General features: G+C 46.5%; 2 protein-coding genes across 2 annotated transcripts in view; one reads left to right on the top strand and one right to left on the bottom strand.

Annotated features, from left to right (window-relative positions):
* The window catches only part of Apod (apolipoprotein D), a 29,873-nt gene extending 22,722 nt beyond the window's left edge, over positions 1–7,151 (bottom strand). Inside the window, exon 1 of the mRNA XM_087185956.1 lies at positions 7,045–7,151. The gene's annotated coding sequence lies outside the window, so the exon portion shown is untranslated. The remainder of the gene's footprint in view (positions 1–7,044) is intronic.
* On the top strand, positions 6,796–9,190 carry LOC101708113 (uncharacterized). Its single transcript, XM_087185986.1, is given in 3 exon segments — positions 6,796–6,819; positions 7,170–8,243; positions 8,245–9,190. Coding segments are annotated over 3 exon segments (1,728 nt in total). The 3' UTR covers positions 8,875–9,190.
* The last annotated feature ends 4,521 nt before the right edge of the window (positions 9,191–13,711 follow it).

The following is a 13,711-nucleotide window of genomic DNA, read 5'->3' as shown; positions in this document are numbered from 1 at the left end:
CCATGAAGTTTGTTATGTGCAGAGCACCATATATGTCACCTTTTCTATCTCCAATGACTTTCTCCCATGCCTCACACAGAGCCTTGTGTCTTAACCCCATAAACAACCCTGAGCTCTGCTCGGGGAGGTGGATTTGAGACTGGGAGCCTCCTCTGCCCATGCCTGGCCACCTGCGACGCTTTCTCTTTTGCCAACCTTTTCCTCACCCCAGGGACAGGCGTGCTGAGTGGCAGGCAAAACAAGCCTACTTTGGTAACCACTGGGGTTCACACCAGGGAAAAAAATCACATTGTCTTGCCAGGCTTCATTTTAATTTTTCCTGTAACTGTTGGCAAATGATGTAATAACTCTGGGAAATCCTTTCTTCACATGTTTCCAGAGCGCAAAGCCTATCACAAGTTTTTCAGTATTATAAAACAAGGCAGATCCAAGTTCTAAAACTCTTTATGTTTAGTTTCACAGTAACACACATTTGTTCTGAACAACTGAAGCGAGGAGAGTATTTTTCTTTTGGTACCGGGGATCAAACTCAGGACTTTGCACTTGCGAGGCATGCGCCAGAACCACTGAGCTAAATCCCTGGCCCTGTTCTGAAAAATTGAAATAGCACCAAAATGTAGGACTCAGAAAATGTAAGCACCTCATAATCTTACACGTTAGAGATAATCATTATGTTTGCTTTTTTTCTTCTGGGTCTTTTTATGAAGATCCTAATATCCTAAACAGGGACTATCCAGTGTGCTGAAACAAGCTTTTGGAAAACGCAAGGATGGATCTTTTTCTGTTTATACAACAGAGCTACCTCCCTCCTCTTCCACCACTGTAAAACCTGGCTTTCATCTAACCGCACATTTCTGTGAGAAGCTGGCCTGTGGTCTCACAGGAAAATTGTTCAACTATGTGATCTTTCATCACAGAAGGGTTTGCTCACCTTGGTGACTTCACTGTAAGACCTGCAGTGAGGGTGGAGTTATTTTGGTGAACTCATTGTAGCAAGAAATGGAGAACCATCCCAGGTCTCTGGTGTCCTCCTGGATTCTCAGCCACCCCAGATTGTCGTCCTTGCTCTGTGGCCACAGCACATGTGGCTGTGTCTCAGCTCAGCACACGGTGCTGGGCAGGGCCCCCATGTCCCCATCTCCTCTGGAACTGTCAGATCCCTTAGCCAGGAGTAAATGGCACCTCACACAGCACCTGAGCATAGCTAGTGTTTATAAATGTTTGATTCTCAGTAGCTGCATGGATTGTCACTGTGAAAGAAAATGGAGCAACAAAGGCTAAGACTTTTGGAGTGGAATTGGGAAGTTTCGAAAGGATGGTGCCCCATCTACTACAGGTTAAAGCACAGAATGTTCCAGAAGCCAGGGTGAACAATTGAAGTCAGTGTCCCCTGGCCATCAGTGCCTCTCAGCTGGACAGTCCTCATTAATCACTAATCAGAATGGGCTTGTAGTTCAGGATTTCCACACAGCCAATCAACTGCCTCCAAAAAAAACTATTGTAGGAATAAATAAATGCCCTACAAAAATCTTCTCCTGCATTTGCTGCATGGACCACTACTCAGATTGCCCTAGAATTGCAATTCTTCATTTCCCAAATAAATGCTATTTCTTTTGACCTCTGTGTCAATCCCCTTTAAAAAGTTAACATTATAGGAGCCAGGGATTTAGCTCAATGATTCTGCCATCTGCCTGGCAAACACAAGGTCCCGAGTTCGATCCCTGGTACCAAAAATAAAAGTTAACATTATATACTTTATGATTTATTCAGTTGCCCTCTTTCCTCTCTTTCCTGCCCCCTTGTGGCCATTTCTTTTACCACTAGAAGCTGGAACCAGCTGAGGGTTGATGGTGCCAAGCATCTGGTGAACAGGAAGAAAACAAGCTGTGGAAAACTGTGACTTGATCAGCCACACAGGAAAGAACGGTGAACCGGAGGGCAGGAGGTGTGGGTTCTGGTCACATCTCTGTTACTAATTCCCTTCTCCATTCATTCACTCATCCAACAACGTGTGTCAACACAACATAAGTATGAAACAGCATATTTGGGCACTGCTCCAAGTCCATGGTGGTAAAGAGGAAAGACAGTATCCCGCTTCTTGTGGACCTCACTTTCCAGAGAAGAGACAGACAGACAGACAGGAGAGAATAGGGTAGCATGACAAGAGTGAAGGGTTTGGTGGTCAGGAAGGGCATCCTTGAACATGGACATTTCAACTGAGATGTGAGTGATAAAAGGAGCCAGTCCTTTAAGGGTCAGGGAAGAGATCCCAGGAAGACCAGCCAGTGCAAAGTCTTACAGTGGAAACAGGCTTTGTCCTCAGGGGACAGAAAGACTGGCGTGGCTGCTATAGAGAGGGCAAGGAGGAAATGAGTGTGGAGTGGTGGGCAGAAGCTGGGTTATATCTTACTTTGAGACCCTTGGAGCGTATTTCAGGTACAGTGGGAAGTGATTGGAGGGTTTTAGGAAAGAACATGACCAGATTACTTAGGCTGCTCTGTGATGACCTATTATAGAATAGCTACGGAGGGGTCCCCTGAGAAGCTATTGCAATCGTGCTGGGGACAGGAATGGTGGCTTGGACTAAAGTGATTGTAATGGAACTGGAGAGAGGTGGGTGAGTTTGGAATTCCTTTGGAGATCAAGTCGACAAGACTAGCTGATGGACTGAATAAGGAAGATGAGGAAAGAGGAGATGCAAAACTGGCTCAGAGATTTAAAGTTTCAATAATCTTATGGACACTCAGGCTCATCATTAAAACCAGAAAGCCCAAGGAAGGAGAAAGTTTGGGAGCGAAACTCGAGTTCTTTATGGATAAGTTATGTTGGAGTTGTCTAGGTGACGTCCACATGAAAATTTTAAGAAGGCAGTGGATACTCATGGCAAGGTTTTGGGGAAGTTAGGGCCAGAAGTGGAGAGTAGGGAGCCATCAGAATAGAGATAGTTTTCAGAGCTGTGAGGCTGAATGGGGTCACTAAGGAAGAGAACAACAAAATGGAAGAAAAAGACGCCCAGGACAGGCCCCTGAAGGGTTTAGAGGCTGAGCAGAGGAAGGAGTTAGAAGGAAGAGAGGGTAGTGGGCATCTCAAAGCTCATGAATAAGTGTTTCAAAAAGGAGGGAATGATCAACTTTTACTGAGAAGTCAAAGAACAGAAGTGCAAAAAAGTGACCCTGGATTTGGCAACCGGGAAGTCATTGCTGAGCACAACAGCAGCAATCTCTGTGGAACAGTGGAGTAGAAGCCCAGCCAGAGTGCTTTGGAAAGAGGAAGAGGAGATAGCCACACTCTCTGAAGTTGAAGGAAAGTAGCAGAATTAGTAGTTGAAAGGAGATAAGGAGGTTAAGAGAGATACAAAGAGCACGTGTGGAAGGACCTAGAGGAAACATTGACTGTTTAGGAGAAGGAGGTGGAGATGTCCAGAGCAAGCCCCGGAGGAGAGAGAGAGGGGCAGGATTGGAGCACAGAGGGAAGTGCTGGCTTTTGAGGGGAATAAGGATTCTGTGTCTGCAGAGCTAAGGGGGAGGAAGAGAGTAGGCACCCAGATGCAGGCCGCTATGTAGAACTGGTGGTAAGAAGTGGCAGGATTCCCCATGGGTTGAAATGCTTATCTCCCCAAGATGTGTTGAGACACCGAGATGTGTGGGGGAGCCAGGTCTGCTCTGGCCATGGTAGATGGCCTCCTCTGAACGCATCCACTCAGGTGACCACGCCTGCTTCAGCGTCTGCTTTATTCTCTAAGGGACACAGTGGGGGTGGGGCAAGGTTCCACCTGGTACTGACCGGAACAAGAGCTCCTGGGCACAGAACACTGCCAACCAGGGGCCAGGCCTATGGGTCCTATGTAGCATCACCTCTGATTGAGACCACACTGAATTATAACTATTCCCACTAAAGAAATGAAAATGGTGAGGGGCAGAGGAGAGGAGGTATTCATACAACTTTTCTCAAGCAATGAAGTGAGAATTTAAGTCCTGATCCCAACCTGTACATTTAAGCATTATGTTCTGTTTCCCTAGAAAGAAAAGGGTGGAAAGGGTGAGCTAGGAGATTGGGCTGAGGTCACTGCCCTCCTCAGGTTAAGTACTCGCCAGCCTTCTCAGTGGTAAGGGAGACACCAACTGCTCACTAATTCTTTTTTTTTTTTTTTGTAAAGACTGAAAATGTATTGGGGAATAGCAATGGGTGTGGAGAGCGGTGTGTGGAGAGCAGTGTTAGCCAAAGAGGCTCCATTTTGAATCTTACCCTCCATTGTATAGAGCAAGGAGACTATGTTATGAGGAACCGCGTCCTTGCCGAATTAGATTGCCCTGGAACGTGATGAACGTTCTGTAACCCCAAGAAACAAGGAAGCCCATGAGGGTGGGGAATTCTCAAAGAACTAGAAAACAAGGAAGCAGGTGTCTCTGGATAAGGGTCATGATTAACAACCAAACTCACCTGTTGTATAAAAGAGGAGAAAAATAAACTTGGGCGCTCGGTCTCTGGGAGCCCTCCCGACTCTATCTCTTTGTCTTTCTTTTTCTTCATCCTCACTCCCCCATTCAGGTACTGTTCGACAAGTGATGGCGGGCTCCGTCAAATGGGAAATAGGAATAGCTCCCGAGAGACAGGAGGGGTCCCAAATGTGTTGCCCTTTCTACTTCTTAAGAAACATTGAGAACCAAGTATTCTGCAGCAGGCTTGAAAACTAGTGGTCCAGGCTCTTTGACAAAGGCCACCAGAAGGTAGGTAGACCCACAAGTCAGTTCACAATTCAATACTTCTGTCCACCAAATTCCAGGAGCTGGGACATCTGCAACCAGTTACCAGTTCACTGGCTGAATCCTCAGTCAAGTCATTGTGGCCTTAAGCTTTTCCAGATGCTTACCAGGAAATAATCTTTGTCCGATTTTGCAATCCTATATAAAGCAAGGTCAGTTCTTATGAACACACAGAAGGCCAGCGGGCCACTTCTACACCTTCCCATGTGGACAACATTCAGCCTCTTTCAGTGCAGAAGTAGCAAGATTTCTGTTTTGTTTTTCTTAATTTTCTAAAATAAAAAATAAGGGTCCAGGGATTTAGCTCAGTGGTTCCGCCTCCTGCCTTGCAAGTGCAAGGTCCCGAGTTCAATCTCCGGTACCAAAAATAAATAAATAATAAAATAATAAATTGGCTCCTACACTGGTCCAGGAACAGAGAACCAAGGAATTTCCTGGCTCTTTTCCTTACCTGGGGGAGCATGGAGCATTTCCTGAGGTTTCCGAAGAAAGGTTTGGCTACCAGGTGTAATAATCTGGAACCCATGGGTCCTGTGGCACATTGGATTGAACTGTATTTTGATATAGCTGAATTCTTTTTTGCTCCTGTGTCTTTTTATGTTATTTATATTTTTTTTGCCAACGCTGAAGGGGCCCATAGTAGGTAGGAGCCCTGCCACAGTACCTCTGAGGTCCCTATGTGATCTGACATTCTGCAATTTCCATTTGCTTAATCTCTGGGATCTCAACTTCTTTTATGCAAGTCCAGCTGAGAGGGGAGGAGCTAAGGGAAGTTTCCTAACCCAGGGTAGAGAGGTCAGTGAATAGGGGGTAAATGGACCCATCATATAGGGGCTGGGCCCAGGTCAGGGACAGACAGACCCTAGCTCTTGGTCTCACATGCTGTCGTCCTCTGGGTAGAGGTCTGTGGCCTCCACGCATTTCGGTGTGGATTTAGGGACCAGCTGAGAGAGTATAAGTAGCTTGCAGCCTGAGATGTCTGGAAGCCACGCACATCCTCAAGAGAGGAGGGAGAGGAGGGGAGAGTGACAGCAGGAGGAAGATGGGGACCTGGTCTGTCCTGCCTCTCTCCCTTCTACCCCCTACACAATTTGATAGTGAAATGCGGCATTTGAATAAATCCTGGGGAGGGGGGTACCATCAGCGACGGGAGACTTCTTATGAACCATATTTTACATCCAGGATCTCTCTGAAGCCAATGTCAACCTTTCCAGCCATGTCACGGAGGGAACAACCGATACATGGGATTGACGGTCTTCCCAAACGTAGGACAGTGAACTGGGTCTCATCGCAGAATACATGACTCCAAGATTCACATTTTCCTGTTGTAAAGTGCTTTCTGCATACTTCCACCCCACCCCCCAACCCCGTTCTTGCGACTGACTGCCTGTGCTTCTCTTGACCCAGTGTGGTTCCTCTCCCTCTTAGACTGCACCATGCCTACATTAGAAGAACAGGATTTAGGGCCGGGGGCTTAGCTCAGTGGTTTCGCTGCCTGCTGCACAAGCGCAAGGACCCGAGTTTGATCCCCAGTACCAAAAAACCCCCACAAAAAACAGGATTTATGTCTTCATCCAAGACCCAAGAAAATGGCTTTTATTTATCCATATATTTTTCACTTTGTACAGTAGCACCTAGGTTCATGAACGCTTCTGTTTGCATACAATTCCATTCACAAACAAAAACGTTTGGCGAAAATTGGCTTCCATTTGCAAACTCTCCATCAGGCGACAAACATGACCACGGCCATCTTCTCCACACAAACACACACTCAGCCATCTTCCTCCAAATCGTAAAACATTAAGTTCATAAACTGAAGTATCACTGTATTTGATTTTCCCTTATTCGCAGCTTACGACCATTTGCTGTGGTTTGGGTTTTGCTTGCTTACACAGGAACTCAAAATTCTGGAGCCGTCTTAGCCCAAAGGCTTCTTAATTAATTACATTGACAATATCAGTTCCTGGGAGGCACCTGCAAAGATTCTGACTTCACAGGGCCTGAGAGAGGAGCCCAGGAAGCAGGCTCTGCCATGGATTTCAGCAGTGCAGCCCAGGTAAGAATCCCTGAGTCAGGTCTCGCTTGCCTCTGGCCATTCTGCTCTCTGCTCCCATACCACCTAGTCTTTGCTCCACCTTGGGAAGGCCTGGTTAGGCTCTGTGGCCCTCCTCTGTGCTCCCAGGCCTGCCTGTATCATTGCACTGTGACAATACACGGTGGCACAGCCATGGGTGGGACCATCTGCCTGCCAGACTGAACGCTGGGAGGGACTCAGACTTACTCCTTGAAGGCTCAGCTTCCAGTACCTGGCCGCCGCCGCCGCCGCCGCCGCCGCCCCCTACCCTCTGCTAGCAAGAGCCCCGGCCTGCCCGGCACAACGCCCCCTCGCCCCTTCCTGGTCGTCAGGCGGCGAGGGCAGAGCGAGCGAGAGCGCCAGGGGGAGGGCGAGCGAGCCACGCCGGGAGGAGGCGGCCGACCGAGCGCGGGTGTGGCGTGAGGGAAGCCGCCCGCCCGCCCCCTTCGCCTTCCCTTCGCCTTCCCTTCGCCTTCCCTTCGCCTTCCCTTCGCCTTCCCTTCGCCTTCCCTTCGCCTTCCCTTCGCCTTCCCTTCGCCTTCCCTTCGCCTTCCCTTCGCCTTCCCTTCGCCTTCCTTCGCCTTCCCTTCGCCTTCCCTTCGCCTTCCCTTCGCCTTCCCTTCGCCTTCCCTTCGCCTTTCTTCGCCTTCCCTTCGCCTTCCCTTCGCCTTCCCTTCGCCTTCCCTTCGCCTTCCCTTCGCCTTCCCTTCGCCTTCCCTTCGCCTTCCCTTCGCCTTCCCTTCGCCTTCCCTTCGCCTTCCCTTCGCCTTCCCTTCGCCTTCCCTTCGCCTTCCCTTCGCCTTCCCTTCGCCTTCCCTTCGCCTTCCCTTCGCCTTCCCTTCGCCTTCCCTTCGCCTTCCCTTCGCCTTCCCTTCGCCTTCCCTTCGCCTTCCCTTCGCCTTCCCTTCGCCTTCCCTTCGCCTTCCCTTCGCCTTCCCTTCGCCTTCCCTTCGCCTTCCCTTCGCCTTCCCTTCGCCTTCGCCTTCCCTTCGCCTTCCCTTCGCCTTCCCTTCTTCCCTTCGCCTTCCCTTCGCCTTCCCTTCGCCTTCCCTTCGCCTTCCCTTCGCCTTCCCTTCGCCTTCCCTTCGCCTTCCCTTCGCCTTCCCTTCGCCTTCCCTTCGCCTTCCCTTCGCCTTCCCTTCGCCTTCCCTTCGCCTTCTCTCCGCCTTCTCTCCCCCTCCCTGCTCCCCCGACCCTGGAGCAGCACCACGGGGGCGCCGGAGGCCAAAGTCAGTAAAAAGCAGCTCAACTCCAACCAGGACGGGGTCCACGAGACCTCAGAAAAAGAACAACAAGAAGCAATTAAACATATTGATGAAGTACAAAATGAAATAGACAGACTTAATGAACAAGCCAGTGAGGAGATATTGAAAGTAGAACAGAAATATAACAAACTCTGCCAACCATTTTTTTCAGAAGAGGTCAGAATTGATCGCCAAAATCCCCAATTTTGGGGTAATAACATTTGTTAATCATCCACAAGTGTCTGCACTGCTTGGGGAGGTAGACGAAGAGGCATTGCATTATTTGACCAGAGTCCAAGTGACAGAATTTGAAGATATAAAATCAGGTTACAGAATAGATTTTTATTTTGATGAAAATCCTTACTTCGAAAATAAAGTTCTCTCCAAAGAATTTCATCTGAATGAGAGTGGTGATCTATCTTCAAAGTCCACTGAAATCAAATGGAAATCTGGAAAGGATTTGACGAAACATTCAAGTCAAACACAGAATAAAGCCAGTAGGAAGAGGGAGCGTGGAGAACCCGAGAGCTTCTTTACCTGGTTTACCAACCATTCTGATGCAGGTGCAGATGAGTTAGGAGAGGTCATCAAAGATGCTATTTGGCCAAATCCCTTGCAGTACTACTTGGTTCCTGATATGGATGACAAGGAAGGGGAAGGAGAAGAAGAAGATGATGATGAAGAAGAAGGATTGGAAGACATTGATGAAGAAGGGGATGAGGATGAAGGTGAAGAAGATGAAGATAATGATGAAGGGGAGGAAGGAGAGGAGGATGAAGGAGAAGATGACTAACTGAACACTGATGGATTCCAACCTTCTTTTTTTCCTTTTTAAATTTTCTCCAGTCCCTGGGAACAAGTTGCAGTCTTTTTCCCCCCTCTTGTGCTCAGTCGCCCTGTTCTTGAAAGTCTTTTCTCAGACACCATGGTTCTTGACTTACTTTGTGGGGAGATACCTCGAGCAGAATACAATGGGAAAAGAGTCTCTACAACCTTCTGTCCTAAATTCATTTTGATCCCCTCCTGTCTCACACAAACTGTATGGAATCAACACCACCGTGCTCTGTGGGAAAAAAGAAAACCCTTCTGCTCCCTTCGCTCTGCGGGAAGCTGGAGGGTGCTCGGCCCCTGGGCAGTAGTGCATAGAAGTCTAGCTCTTTCCCTCCTTTCTCTGTATATTGGGCTCCGAGCTTACACTGTCTCTATGTGAATATGGACAGTTAGCATTTACCAACATGTACCTGTCTACTTTCTCTTGTTTAATAAAAGAAAAAAAACTTTAAAAAATGGGGTATAGAAGGTCAGCAAAGGGTGGGTTTGAGATGTTTGGGTGGGTTAAGTGGGCATTTGACAACATGGCTTCTCCTTTGGCATGTTTAATTGTGATGTTACCAGACATCCTTGCAGTTTAAGATGACACTTTTAAAAATAAAATCCTCTCCTAATGATGACTTGAGCCCTGCAGCTCGATGGGAGAATCAGCAGAACCTGTAGGGTTTTATTTGGAATTGACATTCTCTATTGTAATTTTGTTGGTTTATTTTTAAATTCTTTTTTGTTTTCACTGGAAAGGAAAAGGTGATGCGCAGTTTTAAATGTTCAAAGTGTTCAAGTTGCTTTGTTACAATAAAACTACATGTGTACGCAGAAAAAAAAAAAAAAGAATATATGCCTGAAAATGTCTTTTAGGGCTGGGGATTTAGCTCAGTGGCACTGCTCCTGTCTTGCAAGCACAAGGTCCTGAGTTGGATCCCCAGTACTGAAAAAAAAAAAAGGAAAATGTCTTTTATTTTTATCTCCTATTCGATTGACAGGCCAGTATGGGTCTTGTGTAGGGAATTGCTTGTATTCCAGTAAGAACCAGTTATTCCCCTGGCTCCCTGTCTTTTGAAATTCTAAAATTAAGATAATATTTGTCTCTAAATGTAGTAGCAGCTTGTGATACTACTTGTCTCTCATTAGAAATCAATGTTTGATTTAAGAGCAACATTGTATCTTTCTAATCTAGTCCATAGGTCTGAGTAAGTCTTCTAAAGACCTCAATGTACATATCAGGGTCATCTGAAAACTTTTTTTTGGTACCAGGGATAGAACTCAGACCTTGTGCTTGTGAGGCAGGCGGGGGAACCACTGAGCTAAATCCCCGGCTCATTTGAAAACTTTTTTAGGTCTCATTTGATCCGACTTAGGTCACTGAGAGAAAAAGACACATGAACACAAGTAGTACCACATTTGCCATTTACTTCCTGCAAGGGATGTTGTCTTCAAGGGACCTGAACAGCTTAGTCAAGGACGGATATAGCCTCATGGAGGTTTTAATTATGGCTGGCCTAGAAACTCCACCCTCAGCACCTGGTGGTCAAGGCTTGAAGTTGTCTTGGAAACGGTTCTCAGGTTCTAAAGGCCAAGGAGTAGCCTCAGGCTTAGAGGTTCTGGATGTCTTAAGGGTGAGGTGTCCCATTTTTCTACGGCCCACATTTACATTTGAACACAAGCAAGAATTATTCCTTAATGTAAAGAAAATCTCAACATAAGATGATTTTGACCATTTTTTTTCTTTTATAGTATAATTTTAATTGTGAGATAGCATCATAGTACTTTTCTCTCTGTGCTTGGCTTTAGGGGTTATGCACACAACAGGTGGGTATAGAGACATACTAAATTGCTCCTTAATACATTCCCAAAAAGTACGAGGTTTAGATATGGAGTCCCAATCTCCGACCAGTAATCTCGGTGGAAGACCTCCAAAATGATATAGGGGGAAGAGATGTAACTCCCAAACCTACTAGATATCTGAAAAGCGAGTTTGTGTTGTCTAAAATCAAAGAATGAATTCTAGGAACAACGGAGGTTAAGAGTAGGAAAACTTTATTGGGAGAAAGAAGGCTTCTGTCTAAGAGAGAAAGAAGGGGGACCAGAAAGTGGGTTGCCCCTCCCTTTATCTCTTGATCCCCTTCCTATTTTCCAGAGATCTCCCTACTTCCTACTGTTAGAGCTCTCTACCAGACAAAATGGCCCCATGGTACTACATTCTAAAATGGCTCCCGTTCCTAAAATGATTTCCGCTTATGGAAATGAGCCACTTCAGAAAAGTGAAACCTACCCCCTCTGGAGAAGCAAAACTTAACTTGTTGCTCCAACCTGCTACCCACGTGATCCTCCCCTTCCAATCACCCAGCGTCCCATTGCTCAACTCTCAGGAGCCTCTCCCCGCTGCACCGCCCTATATAAACCTCACCCCCAGTTAGTCTTGCCTTCATTGTTCGAGGCAGCCGGGCAGTTCTGTCTCTAATAAAGCCCTACCTCGGGTGCTCCTGTTTCGGCTTGTCTTCTTTCACCTACTATTTATCCTTTACTTTGCTCTTTATTTATATTTGGGGTCCTTTTTCTTTCTTGTCTTCCGTTTTTTCTGAAGTCTGCGAGGCCTGGCCCTGGGTCTACCGCTGTGTCTGCAAGGCCAGGATGCAAGCAGGGCCGCACAGCCTCTATCTCGTCGCTCCTTCCTGGCCCTCGCTGTTTCTTATTCTCTCCCAGCTTCCCTCTCCTCACCCACCAATACTTCAACTCCTACCTCATATCTTCTTTCCCCCCAAGAAGCATTTATTTCATGTATATACATTTTAATTGGCTTTATGAAAGTGTTTACATGGCCTGGAATTTACCCATTTCAAGATGTAACAAATGTGTTCACTTGGAGGTGGGGAAGCACCACTGAAATCAAGACAGGACATACACACACATGCACACGCGTGCACGCGTGTGCCTCGCCAGCCAGTCCCTCTTCCTGGGGTGCCAGCAATCAAAGATTTGCCGTGGATGGTGTAGGGAGGGTTTTCTTTTCATGGCTACTGTGTGAAGAATGCCACATAACTATAGTGGGAGGCCCGGCCAGGGCAACGAGGCCCGAGCAGCTGGGCACAGCCTGTGATTGCGGGGACTTGGGAACCATGGGCGCAGAGCAGCTCCCGAGCTGACACGGGGTCACGGGCGAGCCCCGCACCCGATACCACTCCTCTGACACGAGGACACGCCGAGCCTGGCACGCGCTGCCAATCTTCTAGCAGGAGACGAGTGGGATCACCTGGATCAGCAGGATGATCACCTGGACCAAAGCAGGCATAAAAGATGGCAGCAATGGCCGCTGCCTCGCTGCTCTCTTGCTTGTGCTGTGGTCCGTTCAGCTTGCAGGATGTAGATTCTCTTTCCTTCAAAGCCCCCTTTTCTCCTTGAGCTCTTTCTTTGCACTTCTCCTTTTTCTTTTCTTATTTGCGCCCTAAAATAAAGGGTAATCTTTCACATCCACCATTTGTCCACGGGGCAATAAGAACCTGGAAAACACTGCTGGTCCCTACCCCTCCCTATAACGTAACCACTAGGGAAGTCAACATGGAGATTCCCCCCAAAACTGGTCCATTTGGCCCAGCTATTCCCCTTCTAAGTATCTTCCTGAAAGAGTGAAAGACGGGGTATTACAGTGATCCATGCACACCTATGCTTGTAGCAGCAAAACTCTTAATAGCTGAACCTTGAAAGCAGCCTGTGTGTCCATCAGCAAGTGAATAGGCAAAGAAAATGTAATATTTACACACAATGGAGCACCAAGGTGCCATGAAGAATAAATTTGAGTCATTTGTAGGAAATAGATGTACCTAGAGACCATAATATTACATGAAATAAATCATATACACAAGTTTAACTATCACATGGTTTCTCTTATATGAGAAAACAAAAATATAAATAAAAAGGAAAATAAAAGATGATAGAAACTGAGCAGCTAGATCTTTTTCAAATAGGAAGGGACCACGAGATGAAGAGGGGAGGGAATGAAAAAAGAATTAAGCTGTGTTCTGTCCGTGTCCCAACTGCTCACAAGGCATGCAATCATTACGTACTGCAACCATGGGCTAATAAAAGACTGAAGAAAAAGTAAAAATACCACACAGGCAAAAATAAATAAATACCATATAAACCAGATGCAGTGGCACATGGCTGGAAGCCCAGTTCCTCGGGAGACCGAGGCAGGAGGACTGCAAGTTCAAGGCCAGCCTGTGCAACTAAATGAGACCCTGTCACACACACACGAAATTTAAAGGGCTGGAAGTGTGGCTCAGTACTCCTTAGCTTCAATTCCCACTACTAAAAATAAAATCCTTCTAAATAGTGATTTCTTTCACTTAGCATAAGGCTTTTGAAATTCATCTGCTGTTATAATATCCCTATTTTGTTATTTTTTGTCAGTGAGTAGTAATTTATCGTATGGATTTATCAAAATCTGTTTATTCACCAATAGATACTGATGTTTAAGTTGTTTGTAGTTTGGGTGCCTACGGATACAGCTGCTATGACATTTATGTAGCAGATTTTAAGGGGACATGTTTTTATTTCTCTTTGAAGTGGAATTGCTGGATTTTATAGTTTATATGAGGTTTTTTTGTTTTTTTGTTTTTGGTACTGGGGATTGAACTTGGGTCCTTGCACCTGTGCAGCAAGCGGCAAAACCACTGAACTAAATCCCCAGCCCTCATTTATATGTCTTTAACTTTATTTTAAAAATTGTCAGACTTTTTTCCGAAGTGAGCGTAATATTCTGCATTTGCACCAGCAATCTGTGTGAACCTGTCATTTCATAC

This window comes from Heterocephalus glaber, unplaced genomic scaffold (assembly GCF_053883595.1).
Source record: "Heterocephalus glaber isolate CG9 unplaced genomic scaffold, H.glaber_assembly_v1.0 deba00001504, whole genome shotgun sequence".
NCBI lineage: Eukaryota > Metazoa > Chordata > Mammalia > Rodentia > Bathyergidae > Heterocephalus > Heterocephalus glaber.
This window is presented reverse-complemented; position numbering and strand designations above follow the sequence as displayed.